We start from the raw sequence: 23662 nt of genomic DNA, 5'->3' as shown, positions 1-23662 counted from the left end.
AACTGGCTCTAACAAGGACAGAAAGAGATGTGGAAGGCCAGATGTACAACTAAACAAGAGGATAAGTACATCAGAGTCTCTAGTTTGAGAAATGGACTCCTCACATGTCCTCATTGAATTGTACCCACTCAACACCAGTTTCATGTACAACAGTAAAGAGAAGTCTCAGGGGTGCAGGCCTTATGGGAAGAATTGCAAAGAAAAAGCCACTTTAAACAAAAACAAAAAGAAAAGGTTAGATTGGGCAAAGAAACACAGACATTGGACAACAGATAATTGGAAAAGAGTGTTATGGATCTTAAACCCATTGAGCTTTTGTGGGATCAGCTAGACTGTAAGGTGCATGAGAAGTGCCCGACAAAGCCACATCTATGGCAAGTGCTACAGGAAGTGTGGGGTGAAATGTCACCTGACTATCTGGACAAACTGACAGCCAGAATGCCAAGGATCTGCAAAGCTGTCATTGCTGCACTTGGAGGATTCTTTTTTTTTTATGAGAACTCTTTGAAGTAGTTTAAGAAGTTCTGAACATTTTTCAATTGTAATTTTTCACGTTATTAATGTCCTGACTATACATTGTGATCAGCTGAATGCCACTTTGGTGAATAAAAGTACCAATTTCTTTCCTTAAGAGCAAAATCTGTACATTATTCCAAACTTTTGGCCACCAGTGTATGTGGACAGTAGGGCTGGGTGATATATAAAAATAATTTTAGTGATAATCGGCTAAAAAAATATTGCGATATACGATTACATCGTCAACCCCCCTGCCGAGGGTCAGTGAATTTTTTTTTGCTTTATTAATTTTGCTTTAAAAATGTTATTAATTTATTGAAACACGAAAAACAAAAAAAAGACATTTCTAAATTCAAATTGCACCTAAAACTAAACGAAAAAATCAATAAAATAACAAAGTGATCAAAAAAACATATTTAATCACTTTTAAACATTTACTGTCTCCAACGGCTCCATTTGCCATCACGCAAGTATCCATCAATGACACCAGGTGGAAAATTACTAATAGCCTATTAAGAACTGAAGACAATTATAAATGTAAAGACAATAATAATCATAATAATAAGCCTAATAAATTCCCCTGTGTTCCCAAAATATTGCTGCAAAATATGTGTTGTTATTGAATTTGTGTTTGTATTGCGTTTTGGTAATACAGTTGATGCTGCCTAAAGAAAATAAAATAGAAATATGTTTTAGGTTAAAGGTGAACGTGTCTTTTATTACTTTATGATTTAATCACTTTCGTCTTTGTTTCTTAATATGAAGATATATATTACTGAACCTGCAGAGTTGCGTTCACATTGCATGCTAACCGTGTGGAAATAAAGCAAACTAAACTCACAGCACCTCCTGAGATGAGTGGAGATAAATTGCAGCATTCTCATAGATGACATTATTCTTGCAAACAGTTTTCAGACGAATGAAACAGAAAAAAGAGTGAAAACTCTTTACATGTGCTTGTTCCATGAGACAGGCTTGCGCTGCATGCCTCTGAACAAACAGCGAGTCAGACACAAGCATTGACGGCTTTTCTTTTGTCTGTTCTTAAAATTATAATATAGTGTGTTTCTTCAAGCGCATGTCTTTGTGACTAACAGTATTTCTTGTCATGTGTCACTCCGGGACGTCTTACAGGTCACCCTCCTGTTGCGGGTAGATGAGCAAAATTACCTGCGCATGAAACACATTTGGATGTGGAGCTTGTGGACTGGATTCAGCCTCGTCGCATTTTGCGGGTGACAGGTGCTAGTTTCACACCCTGTGCTACTGTTTAATATATCTGACCACTTCCCAGATCCATGGATTTGCCATTTCCAGATATTGTCGATCATTGTCTGTCAGTGAGTGTCGCAATCGGCATCGGGATCGTCGATATCCAATAACATCATCCTGTCGCCCAGCCCTAGTGGACAGCGGGACTACATTGTGAAAATTTAAATAACACTAAGTTATAGAAAGTCAGATTTTTTTTTCATCAAATTGTTTGTTCCAGGAGTGTTGGTTATTCATGTTTTTAGATGTTACAGACATTACAGCTGATTTTCTGTAAAGCTGAATAAATAATTCTTATTCAAAGTAATGTCCAGCATCATCCAATCACTGCCAACCATGTTAAAATATAATGTTGCATTATAAAATGTTCTATCTATGTACTGATTACCATTGTCCCATGTCTGTCAAACATGTTGAGTGGTCCAAAAATCATCTGCAGCCTGAAACTGAACTTTTGGTCGGATTTTAGTATTGAATGCACTTAGCTGCATGGAAAGATATAGGATACTCCCTTGCTCCCTATTTAGTGAATGACTTAACCTCCAGTGTGCTGTCTGTCTTCACTGGTCTCAGAACAATTTGAAATGCACTTCGTTTTCAGCCTAACTCAATATAAAGCCTCTGAAAGCAAAATTTTTCAGCTTTTGGATGAGCCCATTTATTCTCAATGTGAAAATGCATAGAAAATATATAGGAATGCATTTACTAATGTTAATGAATAGAATCGTATTGCACAGTGATGACAAAATAAAATCTGACATAATGTATGTTAAAATGAAGCGAAATCACCCACAGATGTGTTTGTTGAAAGTTATTCAAAATAACTAAGATGGGTTTTTTTTGGGGGGGGTTTTTTCTGCTTTTGAGGGAATAATGTTCCAAAATTCTCGTATGTGGACATCATGTTTATCAGGGAGCTGACGCGCGAAAAATGAACAGATTTTTTTTAAAGCGGCATATCAAACAAAACTAGAGACTCTACTCTTTAAAATTAAACAGGTTTCAATGAAAAAACATAGGCCTTGTTCAGACTGCCACTAAAAATCAAATTTTTTGCATATCCAAATTGTATCCAGATGAGTTTTTGATAGTCTGGACAGCAAAAAACCACATGAAATCTAATTTTCCAAATCTGATTCAAACCACATCGGGAGGTGGTTTCAAATGCGATTTTAAATCTGATTTTTTTTTTCAGATGCGTCTCATTCTGGACGCTCTGGCTGCTCAAATTGGATTTCAAATGGTCTTTTGCGTCACTCTTAACACGACACACAACGTTGACGTCAAAAATCGGTGACTGCAGCACGGAACATTACAATATTTACCAGTCTCCTCCGTCGCTGAGTTTTTCTTGTGTGATGGAGGAGTTCTGCATCGCGACTGGACAGGGCACTTATTTGGAGAGCGAGATGATGCACCTCCATTTTTCCCGCATCTGTTTTGAAAGCATCGTCACGTGGGTACGCCTACGTCCTTACCAGAGCAACCCATGCAGATAGGTTGGTTATGTCTGAACTCGCAAATCTGATTTGATCACTTGCAATTAATAGTGCGGACAGTCAGCCTGAAAAGATCTGATTTGAGAAAAAAATCAGATTTGCCTGCAGTCTGAACATAGCATTGGATATTTATTACCAGAGGCACTTTTGTTGTCGCTGTGTCCATAGGAGTGCTTCAAAGAAATCGACGGCTTGCTGTTGTGTCACGTGACTCGGTGTGGCAGAAGTTAACCGTCTAGAGTTTTGTGAACAGTATTTAGTCGGTTTGTATTCATTTAAATTATGCGTTGCATGTAGTGAAGCCAAAATATGCATGTGGACGCGGGGTCGCACGAGGTTAAACTGAATAAATGAGTTGTATGCTCTTGGTCACTAAAATTGCTTATAAAAAAGGCATGATAGTGAATTGTAAGGTGCAATCAGAGGGTATCATCAGTATCAGTAAAATCCTTAAGATGGCCAACTCCAGTCTGTTTCTGCTTCCTCTTTCTGACCTGTTTATATACTTACAGCTGGATGCTGTCTTGACTCTACTGGCTCTCAAAGTCACGTGCCTGTAATCAGGATTACAGTTAAACATAGTTCCAGAGGGAATTTAAATGTAAATTGTGTCATTTCTGTGGCACTAGCAGCACCAAGCAGAATTTCAAAAAATAACTAGATTGAGTGGTGCCTATATTTGTTTCTGCATATTAAAGGAATAGTTCACCCAAAAATGAAAAAACTCTATCATTTACTCACCCTCATGCCATCCCAGATGTGTATGACTTTCTTCTGCTGAACACAAAGATTTGTAAAAGAATATCTCAGTTCTGTAGGTCCTTTCAATGAAGTGAATGGTGACCAGAACTCCAAAAGCTCCAAAAAGGGGAGAAAGTCAGCATAAAATTAATTAGTAAGACTCCAGTAGTTTAATCATCTGAAGCAATCCAGTTGGTTTTGGGTGAGAACAGACCAAAATGTAACTCCTTTTTCCACTGTTCATCTTGACATCTGCAGTCTCTTTGGCAATCATAATTTCGAGCTCGATTACTCTTCCTATAGCGCCATCTAGCGCTCTGCGCATGCATCAAGCGCTAGAAAGTGTTTGTGTTCAGCAGAAGGAAGAAAGTCATACACATCTGGGATGGCATGAAGGTGAGTAAATTATGAGAGTCTTTTCATTTTTGGTTGATCTATGCCTTAAGGTGTACTCTAAACCCTAAAAATGACAGCACAATACCATATTGGGGCTTAATAATCCGTAATCGATGGCTGTCAGTGGCTAGAATGTTTTTGTGAATTTTTGCGAAGACTTAATTTGATGATGATGTCTGCCTAGAAACTTCATATTTGCTGGTAGCAACCTTTCCTCCATTGCCAAAAGGTGACTAATAAGAGGTTTTTCAGACTTTTTGAAAAACCAGATGTTCCTCCTCCCCTCTTAAACTATGGAGAATTTGTTCTCCCTCTAGTTTGTACACAGCTCTTGAAGAGCTGAGGATGTGTTTAGTCAGAGGTCACACTACTTTCCTGCGTGGCAGTAAAAGAGTGCTCTTATGTGTGGAAGGGCGGGAAGTGGAACAGAAGGAAGGTTTGTTTCCCCGCTGCCAATAGAGAGCCAGAGTTCTTCCAGCCATGTTTGCTAAAACTCTGTAATATTATTTTTGTCCTCCTGGAATAGGCGTCATGTAGCCCATCATGTTAAGCCAGTACTATTAACACTACCCTCCCAGTTTTGAACACGGCACAGATGTGGTTTGTTTATATTGTATTGTGTAGTCTGTGTTTAGTTTGTTTGTTCTTGCTGTTTTTCACTATTTGGCTGCTTGCAAATCCAGAAAACTGTAAAAATTGTGCAGAAAGAGAATTTTGATAATGGCACTTGTAAAAAAAATAAAAATAAAAAATAAACAAAAAAAAAATCGAACACTGCACATTTTCAGAGTTTCTAGACAGTCATTCAAAAAATTCCTTGATGGGAAACTAAGACCGATGCACTTACAGTATTTTGTCTGTCCTTTTAGGAAGTTTTGAATTATTGTTTTCAACAACCTGGGTCTGTCTTGTTGCTGTGCCATTATCTCAATCAAAGAACTAGAGGCTTTCTAGAATTTCTAGAGTTTTGTTGTCTGCTGTTGTGTTTGCTAAGGCAAGGACAGATTCAAAAGGAAAAAAACATCTGTGCTGTGACATAAATCAACCCTGATTTCCGTTGGTGAAAGAATCTCCATTGGCTAGAAATTGGCCAGACTTTTAACATGACATGTCAAATCAAATCAAAAAATCACTTTTCTCACACAACCACATGCACAAGTGCAACAGTGGGTGAAAGTCTTGGGTGCAGTTCCAAGCAACATAGCAGTCATGACAGTGATGAGACATATATACAAATTTACAATAAACATCAAATTTACACAACACAATTTACATATCTACTATACACATAATTACGCAACACAATAATAATATACAATGTACAGTGTACAATACACACAATATAGAATACACATACACATAATATAGAATACACATACAATAAAAATAGTATATAAAGTATATATAAAATATACAGTAGGTTGTTGTGGCAGGGCGGAGGGCGGGGCCAGGTCGTGATTCTACACACCCGGCTCCTAATCAGGCTGATTAGCCCAAGAGGGATAAAGGCCGACTGGCGACGTTAGTGCGACAGAGAGAGTGTTACGGACAGCTGTCCGACACCTGTGTGTGTTTGTCTTTTTGGTTCAGTTTATAATTAAACTATTTATATAATCAAGCCGGTTCTCGCCTCCTCCTTTCCATTGAAGTGTTACAGTTGTATTGTGCTGTATTGACATTCAGGCTGTTGGTTGACAGTCAGTTGCCAGTGTGTTAAGAGAGAATATAATTTATGACAGTCCGGTGTGAGATAATAAGATTGATAAAGTGCAGTGCTGATGTATATTGATCATGAGAGATCAAGAGTTCAAAAGTCTGATTGCTGGGGGGAAGAAGCTGTCATGGAGTCGGCTGGTACGGGTCCTGATGCTGCGATACTGCAGTGGGATGCTGCCTGCAGTGAGAGCAGCCTATGGCTCAGGTGGCTGGAGTCTCTGATGATCCTCTGAGCTTTTTTCACACACCACCTGGTATATATGTCCTGGAGGGAGGGAATCTCACCTCCGATGATGTGTCTGGCACTTCACACCACACTTTGCAGGGCTTTGCGGTTGAGGGCGGTGCTATTGCCGTACCAGGCAGTGATGCATCCAGTCAGGATGCTCTCTACAGTGCTGGTGTAGAACCGTGTGAGAATGTGGTGGTTCATTCCAAACTTCCTCAGCCGTCTCAGGAAGAAGAGGCGCTGATGAGCCTTCTTCACAATGGCATCAGTGTGGACGGACCATGTGAGTTCCTTTTGTGATGTGGACACCGAGAAACTTGAAGCTGCTGACTCTCTCCACCAGTGCGCCATTGATGGTGATGGGGCTGTGTTCTCTTTCTCTTCTCCTGAAGTCCACCACAAGCTCCTTTGTCTTACTGACGTTGAGGGAGAGGTTGTGCTCCTGACACCAGTGTGTCAGAGTGTGCACCTCCTCTCTGTAGGCTGTTTCATCATTGTCAGTGATCAGACCTACCACCGTCGTATCATCAGCAAACTTAATGATGGCATTGGAGCTGTGTGTTGCCACACAGTCATGTGTGTACAAGGAATACAAGAGTGGGCTGAGAACACAGCCCTGCGGGGCTCCAGTGTTGAGGGTCAGTGATGAGATGTTGCTGCCCATTCTAACTACCTGGCATCTGCTTGACAGGAAGTCCAGGATCCAGCTACACAGCGAGCCCAGAGTTTCACATCAAGCTTGGAGGGCACTATGGTGTTGAATGCTGAGTTGTAGTCTACAAACAGCATTCTCACATAAGTGTTCCTTTTTTCCAGGTGGGAAAGAGCAGTGTGTAGTGTAGATGCAATGGCATCATCAGTGGAGCAGTTGTTGCGGTAAGCAAACTGCAATGGGTCCAATGAGGCAGGCAGCACAGAGCAGATGTAATCTCTGATTAGCCTCTCAAAGCATTTGCTGATGATGGGGGTCAGAGCAACAGGACGCCAGTCATTTAAGCAAGTGATTTTGGATTGCTTTGGTACAGGCACAATGGTGGAGGTTTTGAAGCATGTGGGTGCTACAGACAAAGAGAGGGATAGGTTGAAAAATGTCCGTAAAAACACCAGCCAGTTGGTTCGCGCACGCTCTGATGACGCGGCCCGGAATGCCGTCTGGACCCACGGCTTTACAGATATTCACCCATCGGAAGGATCGTGTTACATCCGCTACAGAGACGGAGAATGAACTAACCTCTGTAGCTTCGGCCGCGGGAGCTCTCTCCGCGAGGGCGGTGTTATTTCCCTCGAAACGAGCATAAAAAGTATTTAGCTCATCCGGGAGAGAGGCAGCGGTGTTTTTGGTGGAGTTTTTATTCCCTTTGTAATCCATAATGTTATTAATTCCCTGCCACATGCTTCTAGAGTCGGTGGTATTGAACTGTCCCTGTACTGGCGTTTTGCTGCTCTGATAGTTTTGCGGAGGGCATAACTGTCTTGTTTATGCTCCTCTGCGTTCCCGGAATTAAAAGTGGAGGTCCGCGCATTAATTGCCGCACGAGCATCGCTATTAATCCATGGTTTCTTGTTGGGGTAGATCCATATTGTTTTGCTTGGAACAATGTCCTCTACGCACTTTCTGATGAAACATGTTACGCTATTAGCGTAAACCTCGATGTCGTCATCAGAGGCGGACCGGAACATCTCCCAGTTCACGTGATCAAAACAGTCTTGTAGCGTAGAATCTGATTGGTCCGACCAGCACTGGATCATTCTGAGGGTGGGTGCTTCCTGTTTCAGTTTCTGACTGTAAGCGGGCAGAAGCAGAATGGAAGAGTGGTCTGATTTGCCAAATGATGGGCGGGGGAGGGATTTGTAGCCATCCCGGAAGAGAGAGTAGCAATGGTCCAAAACCCGGTTCCCTCGTGTGTTGAAACTGATATGTTGGTGGTATTTTGGTGTGATTGATTTGAGATTGACTTTGTTAAAGTCCCCGGTCACAATGAATGCGGCCTCGGGGTGCACGGTTTCCTGCTCACTTATACTCCTATACAGTTCCTTGAGTGCCCGGTCTGTGTCGGATTGTGGGGGGATGTATACAGCAGTGATGATGACTGCTGTGAGTTCCCTTGGTAGCCAGAATGGTCGGTACAGAAGCATGAGAAATTCCAGATCAGGAGAGCAGAAAGACTTGATAGAATGTACGTTCCTCTGATCACACCAGGATTTGTTGACCATAAAACATACACCACCACCTCTGCTTTTACCTGAGAGGTCTTTCGCTCTGTCCACTTGGTGCACAGAGAACCCCATGGGTTCGATGGCTGAATCTGGAATCTCAGCAGACATCCAAGTTTCTGTAAGGCAGATAATGAAGCTGTCTCTCGTTGGAAAGAGATCCGCGTGCTCAGCTCGCAGAGCTTGTTGTCCAGAGACTGAACATTTGCCAGTAGAATACTGGGTAGCGGGGGTCGATTTGCGTAACATCTTACTCTGATGAGAACGGCAGCTCTATTTCCCCTTTTCCTTCTGCGTCTCTGCAGCTGGGCAGCCCAGACAAAGGGCTCCACTGGCGTGTTTGTAAACAGTGGGTCGGCATTGAAGAATTGGAAGTCCGGTTTTCGGTGTGCAATTGCAGAACCAATGTCCAAAAGTGTTTGTCTATCGTATACAATAAGGCAGACAACATCCAAGACAAAAAACATAAGAACTATAAACAAAACAAACAAAAAACTGCAATGTTGTGTCGGAGCTCGCAATGCAGCAGCCATACTCGGCGCCATCTTGAGTCCAATATGTAAGTGTAATGCAACTGAAAACTGAAAAAGAGATTTAGCAAAACGGGAAGAGGGCATCTTCTCATAAGTAGCCTAGTATTCATATACACCGATCAGCCACAACATTAAAACCACCTGCCTAATATTTTGTAGGCCCCCCTCGTGCTCCAAAACAGCGGCAACCCTCATCTCAGAATAACATGCTGAGATGCTATTCTTCTCACCACAATTGTACAGAGCAGTTATCCGAGTTACTGTAGACTTTGTCAGTTTGAACCAGTCTGGCCATACTCTTTTGACCTCTCTCATCAACAAGGCGTTTCCATACGCAGAACTGCTGCTCACTGGATGTTTTTTGTTTTTGGCATCATTCGGAGTAAATTCTAGAGACTGTGTGTGAAAATCGCAGGAGATCAGCAGTTACAGAAATGCTCAAACTAGCCCATCAGGTAAATACAATCATCCATGCGATTATCTAATCAGCCAATCGTGTGATGGCAGTGCAGTGCATAAAATCAAGCAGATACAGGTCAGGAGCTTCAGTTAATGTTCAAATCAACCATCAGAATGGTGAAAAAATTTGATCCTAATAATTTGGACCATGGCATGATTGTTGGTATGGGCTGGTTTGAGTATTTCTTTAACTGCTGATTTCCTGGGATTTTCACACTCAACAGTCTCTAGAATTTACTCAAATGGTGCCAGAATCAAAAAATGTCCAGTGAGTGGCAGTCCTGTGGATGGAAATGCCTTGTTGATGAGAGAGGTCAACGAAGAATGACCAGACTGTGTAGAACTGACAAAGTCTACGGTAACTCAGATAACTGTACAATTGTGGTGAGAAGAATATAATCTCAGAATGCTATTCTGAGATGCGGGTTGGCGCTGTTTTGGCATCACGATAGGGACCTACACAATATTAAGCAGGTGGTTTTAAAGTTGCGGCTGATCGGTGTATACAACTTAACGCACTATAGAATGTGAGAGTGTATATTTGATTTCATTTTTTGCTTTTCATAATTTTAATCACATTTTAGATTGTTAAAAATTTATTAAATTTTCCATGCTATTAATTTATATGATATAATGAAATTGAATTTATAATAACGATACAAGATGTTGTCATAGAGATTTTTAACACACAGTATTTACAAAGTTGAAACCTAATAATGAAAATAGAATTCCACATCTAACATTTAAGTGTGTATACTATGTCAAAAGTACTATTAAAAAAATTAAATAAAATAAAAACATTAGGTTTATGGAGCATAGCTTTGCACTGGCTTTTACCAAACCCCTGCATAGGTGCTTTAGGAGCCTATTGTTAAATTCTTCAATATTTAGGCTACAGTGTTTGTTAAAGTTAAGTTACTTTGTTGAATTTCATAATGTATGGTCAGACTGATCTTATAGTGAAATTGGAAACAGTAGAGTGACTATTCTTTAGCTAATATTGATCTGTGCTCACAGAAATGAAAAAACACTGCCCACTGTGGACAAAACGGTAACTGATATTGGGTGTATGGACATGTCTGAGCTTAATTTTTTTGGGGGAGAAATGTCCACGGAGGGGCACTAAAAGCTTTACATGATGTAATAGAGTGAAGAGGAAGCATATTTTATAAACTGAACCCTCCAACCCAACACCCAAACCTAAACCTAACCATCAGTGGTTAAAACTGTAATGTTAAGAGGGACAAATGCAACCTCCAAATCGTGCTTGTCACTGGTTATGCGAAAGTTATTACTTTCTGGTTTCAACACGGGATCTAAACCCGGGTCTCCCACGCTGCTGATGCAATGCGTGAGCCAATGCAAAAATGTCTAATAATGTGGCCAATCCTAGGGTACCGGAACTCTCGGAAACAACATGCCGACATCCCATGTGATCATGTTGGTATGATTGCCCCTTTAAATATTTACACATTTTGTTACATATTTGTTGGTATGCATAATTTGTACGATTTACAAATAGTGTACGCTGATATGCATAACAAGCGCAAAAATTTATCTTAAGAACACCAGCAGTTCAGTGAGCAAGTGTTTTCTGTTGCTGGAGAATTAATGTTTCTTTTTACTTCGTGATCAACAACTAACTGTAAAAAACAGAAAGGATATTATGGGACACATTATAAGATCTCATCTTTGGATACACATGTCACTGAACAAATCAAACCAAATTTTTACTTCTACTCACGATATTCATGATTTAAAAAAAAAGAAAAGAAAAAGATTAATTTTCAAATATGGAGTGTTCAGACTCTAAACGCATTATTTGGACAAACAAATAGTCCCGCCCCAATTATATGCTATTGGATGTGCTAAAAGCACTCTTTAGTAAGTCATCCTGCGAATGGCTTATTTATAGTCTTTGTCATCTTTGCACTATAAACTTGGATAGGAGAATGTATTTTAACATTAAAAAAAATTCCATGCTGTTCTTGAACTTAAGTGCTGTTCACAAAGAACATGTTTTTGACTTGTTTGCACTGTTTTTCAGTAGTTTTTCTAACTTGTGCTGCGTGTCGTGCAGGAGTGCTGCATTTTTTAGAAAGAACGTAAATTTTTTATAGCATGTCTCGAGAAACCTGTTCTGTTTTATTCAATGCGCTGTGTCTAGCTTTTTTAATGCAAGAAAGCGTTCTGTCTGAATGGCCCATTAGGCAATTTAAACCACAGATCTTTGACCTGAGTTTCCTGAAGCATTCTTCCTCACATTTTCTTGTTTCCTCTATAGGAGTGAGAAACGGTATGTGGAGAAATACTGGAAGGAGGTGCGGGTCGGAGACTTCATTCGTCTGCGCTGCAATGAGATTCTGTCTGCGGATGTTCTGCTGCTCAGCTCCAGCGACCCGGACCGTCTGTGTCACATTGAGACGGCCACACTGGATGGAGAGACCAATCTCAAACAGAGGCAGGTGGTGCGCAGCTTTATCGACCTGGTGAGACCAAACCTCCAACTACACTGATACATTTCAGCATTCCATTATAAGTCTCAGGACTGTGGACTATTTGCAGTTAAAATCCCATAAGATGGGTAAAGAACTGAAAGGAAGCATCCTGGTGTCAAGAACATTTAATGTGATGGTGTTGCTTTTCATGTGTGTGTATTCAGCTGGTTTGCATTTTCTCACTGAGATAACTTCAGTATTTTCACACCAGTCACAAAAGTCAACTAGTCATTTCCCTTAATGCTGCTCACACTGTGTGTTATGTTCTAAGATGTCAATAAGGTGGTTGATCAGAAAACAGTTTGACAGCAAAAACTATTTAAAGGCATGGTGCACCCAAAAATGAAAGTTTTGTCATTATTTTTTCCCGCTCATGTCATTCCAATCCAAGCCTGTATAACTTCCCTCTTCCGTGAAACACAAAATGAGATTTTTTGAAGGATATCCTGGCAGCTATTTTACTGTAGGCTATATATAATAAAAGTAAATGGGAATAGCCTGCAGGCTGTCAACCTCCAAAAAAAAGCACAATAAAAGTATCAAAAATGTTGTCCATGTGACTCAAACTTTTAATTATTCTGCATAAAGAGCTTTATTGTGCAAATCACAAATGACTAAATGTATTCTTCAATTGCAGGAATGCGAGTTTGACCCATTAAAATACAACAGCATTATTGAATGTGAGAAGCCCAACAATGACCTCAACAGATTTCGAGGATACATGTAAGTACAATGCAGTAATGCCTAACCTTAAGGAAATCTACATTAACCTGCTTGCTTAAATACTTGGTTTTAGAGGTCAAATGAAATACTACATTGTGTAATGCCTGGTTGCTATTTTAAGTAACTAGAAAGGTAAAGTATTATTTCTGTTAGTGAAGTCAAAAGTACCAGTACTTCGGTATCAAGTCGATACTAAAATAAAAAAGATGTAACAATACCAGTGTTTCTGCAGTACTTCACGCTGTCTGACTAACAGACTGCTGCTTGTAAATGCTCACAATGCTCATTTGACATTTCATCAAATTAAAATTGAGATATCCTATTTTGATTGTTTAACCACAAATGATTGCTATTTAATTGAATAAATATACAGTCTGCATGTACTGCACGCAGCAAAGTGAATATGTGAAGCCTAGCGGGTGCTGTGATTCTTGTAGTTGATGACAGAGCGCTCATTCACTTTGACGCGTATGTGCCTGCAGACTATATATTTATATAATTAAATTGCAGCATTTTTGCTTCAGTACTTAGACTGGGTCATTTAACCAATGTTTTATCCGTAAGTGTGGAACTATCATCAAAATCACAGAACCGGTAAAAACCTTCACATCGAAGTAAAAGTTTGATTAAAAATAAAAGCTTGACACATGAAATTTAAGAAATTGCAACAGAAATATATACTAGTGTTTAGTAAAATTTATTTTATTATTATAGTTGTTGAACCTATATCTCACAAGCAAGAGTGCTGTTGAATAAATGTTTTCATTACAGTTTTCATTTATAATATGATGCTCATTTGTGCAGCACTTTATTTAATAAAAAATAAGACCAATGTTGTGTTTTAGATTATGTTGTGAAGATCTTTACTATAGCACTTCATTTGATAAACAAAACCAAAAAATGCAATGGTATGTAAAAAGTAATTGTTCTATTTTCATTTGATTAAAGTTTGGATTCTTTTACAACCCCAATTCCAAAAATATTGGGACAGTATGAAAAATGATAATAAAAACAATAAGTAGTGATTTGTAAATTATATTCACCTTTTGCTTGTGTAAACTACATCTACACATTATTTGATGTTTTACCTTGTGAATTTCATTGTTTTTTTTTGTTGTTTTTTTTTATGTACAGAAATTTCAAATCGGATGATTGCAACACGCTCCAAAAAAGTTGAGAAGGGCAATTTAAGACTAATAACGGTTTGACAGGTTAAAATAACAAGGCAATGCGAAACAGGAGATGTTAAACAGGTGAGGCAATCGTGTCATAGTATATAAGGGGCCTCCAAATATAGCCTAGTCCTTCAAGAGCAAGAATCATTTGAGATTTGTCAATTTGCTAACAGATGCTTCAGCAAATTATCCAGCACTCTTGAGAACAATGTTCCCCAAGACAAATTGGAAGGATTTTGTTTTGATTTATTTCACCCTCTACAGTGCACAATATAGTTGAAAGATTCAAGGAATCTGGTCAAATCTCCCTGCATAAAGGGCAAGACGAAAGCCACTTCTGAATGCGCATGATCTCTGATCCCTCAGATATTACTGTCTTAAAAAACAGCATTCATTATGGATATCATGAACATGGGCTTGGGATAACATTATTAAACCTTTGTTAGTCAACACCACTCGCCGCTGCATCCACAGATGCAAGTTAAGACTTTACTATGCAAAGCAGAAGCCATACATCAACACTGTCCAGAAGCGCTGCCGACTTCTCTGGGCTCGGTCTCATTTAGATTGAAAGTAGAACAGTGGAACCTTGTTTTTTGGTCTGAGTCCACATTTAAAATAGATTTTGAAAAACACAGCCATTGTGTTCTCTGGGCCAAAGAAGAAAAGGCTCATCCAAGCTGTTATGAGCGTCAGGTCCAAAAGCCAGTGTCTATATGGACCAGGGGTGTCAGTACCCATGGCATGGGTAGCTCGCACATCTGTGAGGGCACCATTAATGCAGACAGATATGTACAAATTTTGGAGCAGCATATACTGCCATCCAGCACCGTCGTTTCCAGGAAGTCCCGGAATTTTCAGCAGGACAACTTCAAACCACATACTGGCTGAATAAGCAGAGAGTGTGGGTGCTAGATTGGCCTGCCTGCAGTCCTGACCATCTCCAATTGAGAATGTGTGGTGCATTATGAAGCGCACAATATGGCAACGAAGACCCCATACAATTGTGCAGCTGAAGACCTACATAATGGATGAATGGGGGAAAATTCCACTTTTTAAACTTAAGTGTTATTAGAAGAAATTGTGATGTTTCACAGTGGTAAACACTCGACTGTCCCAACTTTTTTGGAGTGTGTTGCAGTCATCTGATTTCAAATTACTGTACATTTTCAAAAAGCAATGAAATTCACAAGGTAAAACATTATATAATGTTTACTAGTAGTGCTTTCAATATAGCAAAGGGTAAACGTAATTTAAAAATCACTCCTTTAAGATTTTATTAGCATTTTTCATACTGTCCCAACTTTTTCAGGATTGGGATTGTAATTAGACATGAAACTGAATTAAACTTTTCAACATGGAATTCAGAAGGAAAAAAAGAAAACATGGAATTTGGGGGGAAAAAAATAAAATAGAATTTAGAAAGGCTAAAGGAGTGTGTTCAAATGCATCTTACCTATTTTCTCTGTGGTACTGGTATTGAGTACAGTATACTGAAATTTTGGTATTGTGATAACACTAATTTCTATGTTGATCAGTCAGTCAATCATCTTGGCTCAGCCATCAGTCATCATTTACATCAGTCAAACCACATTGGCATTGCCCTTGAGTTCTTTGCAATAATCATTGTCAAATTGTCTAGTTTGTGTTAGAAATTGACTGGAGCTGAAAAAAATACCCGAAGTGTATTGGCTTTCTGTTAATACTCCATTTAGATTTGACTTAAACCACAAGGCATGGAACACAGTACTAGAAACCTGCTGTGAATTTTAATGGGAACCATTAAAAAAAAATCATGAATCCGTAAATCCCAGAATTTCATGGAAATATGATGACAATAGTGACGCATCACAATTACATGGTCTGTGTTATTGTGAATTTGTTTTGGTCCAGACAATGTATTTATAGCTAATAATGTAATTTACCAAATGGAAATATTCTCATTCATATGGAATGGTTTTCCTTTCTATAAACCAGTTCCAACAAAACAGATCTGTCTCTATTTTGTTTTGCTGGTGGTGATTAAAAATCCATTAGCTGCTGAGATTCAAATAAGCGTAAGAATGGATATTTTGTCACCCATGTACATCCACTTTAATATAGTTCTAAAAAGGAGGCAGAGTACATTTCTCTTACTCTAGCATTATTCTTATGGCTTTTCAACTCTGTGATGCTGCCTAATTAATGCACACTGCATGCACAGAAACAGCATTCTCTGATGGAGGACTAAAGAATGGGTCAGAAACTCTTATATTTGTTAATGTGGATGTAAGAAGACCATAAATAATGCTGGCATGCTGAAATTGAAATATGTGAAATTTATTTCTGCCTCTGTAGTTGCTTCTGTAGGAGTGGGAATCAGCAGGGAATCTGACAATACTATATTATATTGATATCTGGGTCACAATGGAATAATACTATGATTCTTTGTTAATAACTGTGATATATTGGGGTCTTCTACTCACTTGTTTCTCGTTCATCTTCATTGTTCTTCGGTTCTTTGTGCAACAAGTGCTGAACTTTCTGCTTGACTTCATCGTAGAGCCATATAAGTAGTAGACCATTGGCATGTGGTTCCTTGGTTCCAGCGTGTTTACCATTACACAAACCCTTGCAGTCTAGCGGTACGGAGGATCTGTACAGACATCCTTACAAATGAAACATGTTATTACATTTATTTTGTTAGCTCATTCTTAGTTTGCATTTTGTTTGAATAGAAATAGTCATGCTGCAGTATGTTTTCGTATTTGCACATACTTGCTCTGAGTGGTGGTCAACCTCTTTTTTACTCATTTAAAAAAATCAGATTAACAAGGCTTCTCAAAAGTGAAAAAAACAAAACAAATGCAGACTATAATTACTGTGTATCTAAACATACTAGCTTTCAACTAGAGGTGGGCAAAAACTTCTTTTTTCATAATACCCTATTGATATTCTAACACCAGTAGTCAATATTTTTAGTTAAAAAAATGTATTGTGGTGAAAAATGTAGCAGTTTATTTTAAACTGATATTTTGTGAATATTAATGTGAAAAATGTAACCAAAAATATTGCTTTTTTTTTAGATTGATAATATTTTGTGAATGTAAGAAAATTTAGCTAAAAATATAGATTTTATTTTATACTGATATTTTATGAATATTAATGTGAAAAATTTAACCAAAAATATTGCTTTTTTTTTAGATTGATAATATTTTATGAATGTGAAATTTAGCTAAAAATATTAATTTTTAAAATATATTTTGTAAATATTGATGTGAAAATGTAACTTGATTTTATTTTTATTTTATATTATAATATTTTGTAAATATGTGAAAATGAAACTAATATTGATAAGCTTTAGAATATCAATACAGTATCATGAAATCAATTTAGTTGTAAGCTGGTGTTTTTAAATGTAATTATATTCTAAGCATTTATTTTCACTTTTGAAAAGCCTTGTTAATCTGATTTGTAGACTTCAAACGTGTGGATTAAGAATATTCTCAGTTTATCTTGCAATCTTAGTCTTAAATGGTCAAAGTTTTAGGATTATCATGCATAATATAATCTGAGCAAACTGCTGTAGCAGTAGTATGATCAGAGCTTTAGCTCAGCCAGGACTATGTAGGTTAAAGTATATTTGAGAACCTGCTGCACATGGTAATGACAGCATGGCCAGTGAGTTATCTGACAGGAACCAGACTGATTATGACATTTATTCCCCGGTTGATGGAGAACAGATGCTGCTGGTGTGCTACCAGCATTCTTTTGCCCAGTAACGATAAAGTGGCTTACAGGAGCAAAAGGGGGACATGATGCATGGTGGGTACCAGGGACTGTGTCTTGTTGGAGCAATAGTTTATTAGATTAAGTTATCATTCCAGCTGGCAAATGTGTGCAGTGCAAGCTAACAAAGAGGGCAATCTTGCTGTTACCTGGACTGAATTTTTTTTTCTAGCTAAGCCTAACATTTGATTGACAGCATGTGGCATACAGACAGCAAATGTAACAGTAACAGACATGCCTTTTGAATCAGGGCAGAACTCCGTTATTAACATACTACTTTGGCTGGGTGGTATGAGTGTATAGTGCAACGAACGGAAGAAATGTGTCGGATGACAGAGATTTTGCTGTACCGTTTATACTGCAGTAGATACAGTTGTGCTCAAAAGTTTGCATACCCTGGCAGAAATTGTGATATTTTGGCACTGATTTTGAAAATATGACTGATCATGCAAAAAAAACCTGTCTTTTATTTAAGGATAGTGATCATATGAAGCCATTTATTATCACATAGTTGTTTGGCTCCTTTTTAAATCATAATGATAACAGAAATCACCCAGATGGCCCTGATCAAAAGTTTAAATACCTTTGAATGTTTGGCCTTGTTACAGACACACAAGGTGACACACAGGTTTAAATGGCAATTAAAGGTAAATTTCCTACACCTGTGGCTTTTTAAATTGCTATTATGTCTGTGTATAAATAGTCAATGAATTTGTTAGCTCTCACGTGGATGCACTGAGCAGGCTAAATATTGAGCCATGGGGAGCAGAAAAGAACTGTCAAAAGACCTGCGTAACAAGGTGATGGAACTTTATAAAGATGGAAAAGGATATAAAAAGATATCCAAAGCCTTGAAAATGCCAGTCAGTACTGTTTAATCACTTATTAAGAAGTGGAAAATTCGGGGATCTCTTGATACCAAGTCAAGGTCAGATAGACCAAGAAAGATTTCAGCCACAACTGCCAGAAGAATTGTTCAGGTTACAAAGAAAAACCAACAGGTAACCTCAGGAGAAATACAGGCTGCTCTGGAAAAAGACGGTGTGGTTGTTTCAAGGAGCACAATACGACGATACTTGAACAAAAATGAGCTGCATGGTCGAGTTGCCAGAAAGAAGCCTTTACTGCGCCAATGCCACAAAAAAGCCCGCTTACAATATGCCCGACAACACCTTGACACACCTCGCAGCTTCTGGCACACTGTAATTTGGAGTGATGAGACCAAAATAGAGCTTTATGGTCACGACCATAAGCGCTATGTTTGGAGAGGGGTCAACAAGGCCTATAGTAAAAAGAATACCATCCCCACTGTGAAGCATGATGGTGGCTCACTGATGTTTTGGTGGTGTGTGAGCTCTAAAGGCACGGGGAATCTTGCGAAAATTGATGGCAAGAAAAATGTGAAGGTTCTGGAGTAGCCATCAGTCTCCTGACCTTAATACAGTATCATCAAGCCACTCTGGGGAGATCTCAAACGTGCGGTTCATGCAAGATGACCAAAGACTTTGCATGACCTGGAGGCATTTTGCCAAGGCGAATGGGCAGCTAGACCACCTGTCATTGATGCTAAAGGGGCAATACACAGTATTAAGAACTAAGGGTATGCAGACTTTTGAACAGGGGTCATTTCATTTTTTTCTTTGTTGCCATGTTTTGTTTTATGATTGTGCCATTCTGTTATAACCTACAGTTGAATATGAATCCCATAAGAAATAAAAGAAATGTGTTTTGCCTGCTCACTCATGTTTTCTTTAAAAATGGTACATATATTACCAATTCCCCAAGGGTATGCAAACTTGAGCACAACTGTGTATTTGTGCAGCTATCATGGGCAGAACTGCTTTACGTTATTTACATGTGAGAGTAATAATAAATATGGAGTAATGCGAAAATACAACTGGATGTATCTTGTTACTAAGAACTTATTAAATGGTGTAACACGAAGCAGAGTTTAGTCTTCAACTTGCCACATTAATGGTGCGTTCATGTAGTGCCAGAATTACTGTAATAATGAAATGACAACTCTTATTCTATTCGGAGCTGTGCACGTCCTTGGATCTCAGAAATTATTCGTTTCTATGGTAACACTCAAGGATAATTTGTCTCTTGAGGTTCATTTCACATGACATTACAATGGTCAAGTTGGAGCTTTTAAAGAATTCTGAGTTTACAACTTGTAATTAAGATATATATATACTCAAAGATTAACGCATTGGTTCTACAGTATAACAGTGGCCTCTAGAGGTGAAATAAAAACAATCACGTGGAGATTTGCTGTGTCTGGATCTTTTATCGACAATATTCATCCATATTTTAATCCTCACAAGTGTTCTAAATTGAAGCGAGGGCATGCAAAGAAAAATGCGACTATATGGAAATATGCCCTGTCAGCACATATATTATGTCTCCAACTTCATACCTTGTGAAAATTAATAAACCTTATTCCTCATCAAACCTCATCTGGTGAAACATATACAGTCCTGATTTCTTCTATTTTTATTTTTATTTTTCATACTAAATTGTTTTAGATCTCCAAACGAGATAACACAAAACAAAGGCAAACTGAGTAAAGACAAAATGCAGTTTTCAAATATATATATATATTTTTTTATTGAAGCAAAAAAAAGTTATCACCCATGTGAAAAACTAACTGCCCCCTTAAACTTAATAGCTGGTTGTGCCACCTTTAGCAGAAACAACCGCAACCAAACGCTTCTGATAACTGGAGATCAGTCTTTCACAACGCTGTGGTGGAATTTTGGCCCACTCTTCTTTGCAGAACTGCTTTAGTTTAGCCATATTGGAGGGTTTTCGAGCATGAACTGCCCATTTAAGGTCCTGCCACAGCATCTCAGGCAGGTTCAAGTCAGACTAGGCCACTCCAAAACTTTAATTTTGCTTCTTTTGAGCCATTCAGAGGTGGACTTACTCCTATGCTTTGGATCATTGTCTTGCTGCATATTCCCGTTGTGCTTGAGCTTCAACTCACGGACTGATGACCGGATGTTCTCCTTTGGGAGTTTCTGGTAGAGATCAGAATTAATGTTTTCCTCAATTATTGCAAGTCGCCCTGGCCCTGAAGCAGCAAAGCATCCCCACACCATCACACTACCACCACCATGCTTGACCAAATATGTTTTTTTTTTTTGGAATTCTGTGTTTGATTTGCACCAGACGTAACAGGACCCCTGTCTTCCAAACAGTTCCACTTTCGACTCATCAGTCCACAGAACATTCTCCCAAAAGGTTTGAGGATCATCAAGGTGTGTTTTGGCAAAATTCAGACGAGACGTAATGTTCCTCTGGGTTAGCAGTGATTTTCGCCTCACCACTCTTCCATGGATGGCTTTTTTGACCATTGTCTTTCTGATAGTGGAGTCATGAACAGTTCCTTTATTGATATGAGAGAGGCCTGCAGTTCCATTCATGTTGTCCTTGGCTTTTTTGTGACTTCCTGGATGAGTTGTCACTGTGCTTTGAGGAATTTTGGAAGGTCGGCAACTTCTGAGAAGGTTCATTACTGTGCCAAGTTTTCTCCATTTGGAGATAATGGCTCTCACTGTGGTTCTTTGGAGTCCCAGAGCCTTTAAAATAGTTTTGTAACCCTTCCTAGACTGATGTATTTCAATCACCTTTTTACTCATTTCTGGAATTTCTTTCGACCTTGGTGAGACCTTTTAGCCAACTTCATGCTGCTGAAAAATTTCTATTTAGGTGTTGATTTTAATGAACAGGGATGTCAGTAATCAGGCCTGGGTGTGTCTAGTCCAGCTGAACCCCATTATGAATGCAGTTTCATAGATTTGGGGATTTAGGAACTATATTAGTAACAATATTCAAATACTTTTTCACACAGGCCCAGTTGTTATTGGAATACTTTTTTGCTTCAATAATTAACATTATCATTTAAAAACTGTATTTTGTGTTTACTCGGATTGCCTTTGTTTTATGTTAGATTTGGTTTGAATTTTTGAAACAATTTAGTATGAAATACAAATCAAGTCAGAAGTTTATATACACCATAGCCAAATACATTTAAACTCAGTTTTTCACAATTCTTGACATTTAATCGTAGAAATTATTCACTATCTTAGGACATTTAGGATCACTACTTTATTTTATGAACGTGAAATGTCAGAATAATAGTAGAGAGAATTATTTATTTCATCACATTCTCAGTGGATCAGAAGTTTACATGCACTTTGTTAGTATTTGGTGACATTGCCTTTAAATTGTTTAACTTACACTATATTGCCAAAAGTATTCACTCACCCATCCAAATAATTGAATTCAGGTGTTCCAATCACTTCCATGGCCACAGGTGTATAAAATGAAGCACCTAGGCATGCAGACTGCTTCTACAAACATTTGTGAAAGAATGGGCCGCTCTCAGGAGCTCAGTGAATTCCAGCGTGGTACTGTGATAGGATGCCACCTGTGCAACAAGTCCAGTCGTGAAATTTCCTCGCTACTAAATATTCCACAGTCAACTGTCAGTGGTATTATAACAAAGTGGAAGCGATTGGGAATGACAGCAACTCAGCCACGAAGTGGTAGGCCACGTAAAATGACAGAGCAGGGTCAGCGGATGCTAAGGCGCATAGTGCGCAGAGGTCGCCAACTTTCTGCAGAGTCAATCGCTACAGACCTCCAAAGTTCCTGTGGCCTTCAGATTAGCTCAAGAACAGTGCGTAGAGAGCTTCATGGAATGGGTTTCCATGGCCGAGCAGCTGCATCCAAGCCATACATCACCAAGTGCAATGCAAAGCGTCGGATGCAGTGGTGTAAAGCACACCACCACTGGACTCTAGAGCAGTGGAGACGCGTTCTCTGGAGTGACGAATCATGCTTCTCCGTCTGGCAATCTGATGGACGAGTCTGGGTTTGGCGGTTGCCAGGAGAACGGTACTTGTCTGACTGCATTGTGCCAACTGTGAAGTTTGGTGGAGGGGGGATTATGGTGTGGGGTTATTTTTCAGGAGCTGGGCTTGGCCCCTTAGTTCCAGTGAAAGGAACTCTGAATGCTTCAGCATGCCAAGAGATTTTGGACAATTCCATGCTCCCAACTTTGTGGGAACTGTTTGGGGATGGCCCCTTCCTGTTCCAACATGACTGCGCACCAGTGCACAAAGCAAGGTCCATAAAGACATGGATGAGCGAGTTTGGTGTGGAAGAACTTGACTGGCCTGCACAGAGTCCTGACCTCAACCCGACAGAGCACCTTTGGGATGAAATAGAGCGAAGACTGCGAACCAGGCCTTCTCGTCCAACATCAGTGTCTGACCTCACAAATGCGCTTCTGGAAGAATGGTCAAAAATTCCCATAAACACACTCCTAAACCTTATGGAAAGCCTTCCCAGAAGAGTTGAAGCTGTTATAGCTGCAAAGGGTGGGCTGACGTCATATTAGCGAATACTTTTGGCAATATAGTGTAGGTCAAATGTGTTGGTTAGCCTTCCACAAGCTTCTCACAATAAGTTGCTGGAATTTTGGCCCATTCCTCCAGACAGAACTGGTGTAACTGAGTCAGGTTTGTAGGCCTCCTTGCTCGCACATGCTTTTTCAGTTCTGCCCACAAATATTCTGTCTGAATGAGGTCAGGGCTTTGTGATGGCCACTCCAATACCTTAACTTTGTTGTCCTTAAGCCATTTTGACACAACTTTGGAGGTATGCTTGGGGTCATTGTTCATTTGGAAGACCCATTTGCGACAAGCTTTAACTTCCTGGCTGATGTCTTGAGATTTTGCTTCAATATATACACATAATTTTCCTTCCTCATGATGCCATCTATTTTGTGAAGTGCACCAGTCCCTCTTGCAGCAAAGTACCCCCACAACATGATGCTGCCACCCCCATGCTTCACGGTTGGGATGGTGTTCTTCGGCTTGCAACCTCACACTTTTTCCTCAAAACATAACAA

At 39.2% G+C, this 23662-nt stretch overlaps 1 protein-coding gene across 1 annotated transcript in view; it reads left to right on the top strand.

Moving 5' to 3' along the window:
* Positions 1-23662, top strand: part of LOC127446533 (phospholipid-transporting ATPase VA-like) — an 84501-nt gene that overhangs the window by 18708 nt on the left and 42131 nt on the right. Inside the window, exons 2-3 of the mRNA XM_051707517.1 lie at positions 11860-12064; positions 12711-12796. Coding sequence (XP_051563477.1) covers positions 11860-12064; positions 12711-12796 — 291 coding nt within the window. The remainder of the gene's footprint in view (positions 1-11859; positions 12065-12710; positions 12797-23662) is intronic.

The sequence above is a fragment of the Myxocyprinus asiaticus genome, chromosome 9 (genome assembly GCF_019703515.2).
Source record: "Myxocyprinus asiaticus isolate MX2 ecotype Aquarium Trade chromosome 9, UBuf_Myxa_2, whole genome shotgun sequence".
NCBI lineage: Eukaryota > Metazoa > Chordata > Actinopteri > Cypriniformes > Catostomidae > Myxocyprinus > Myxocyprinus asiaticus.
This window is presented reverse-complemented; position numbering and strand designations above follow the sequence as displayed.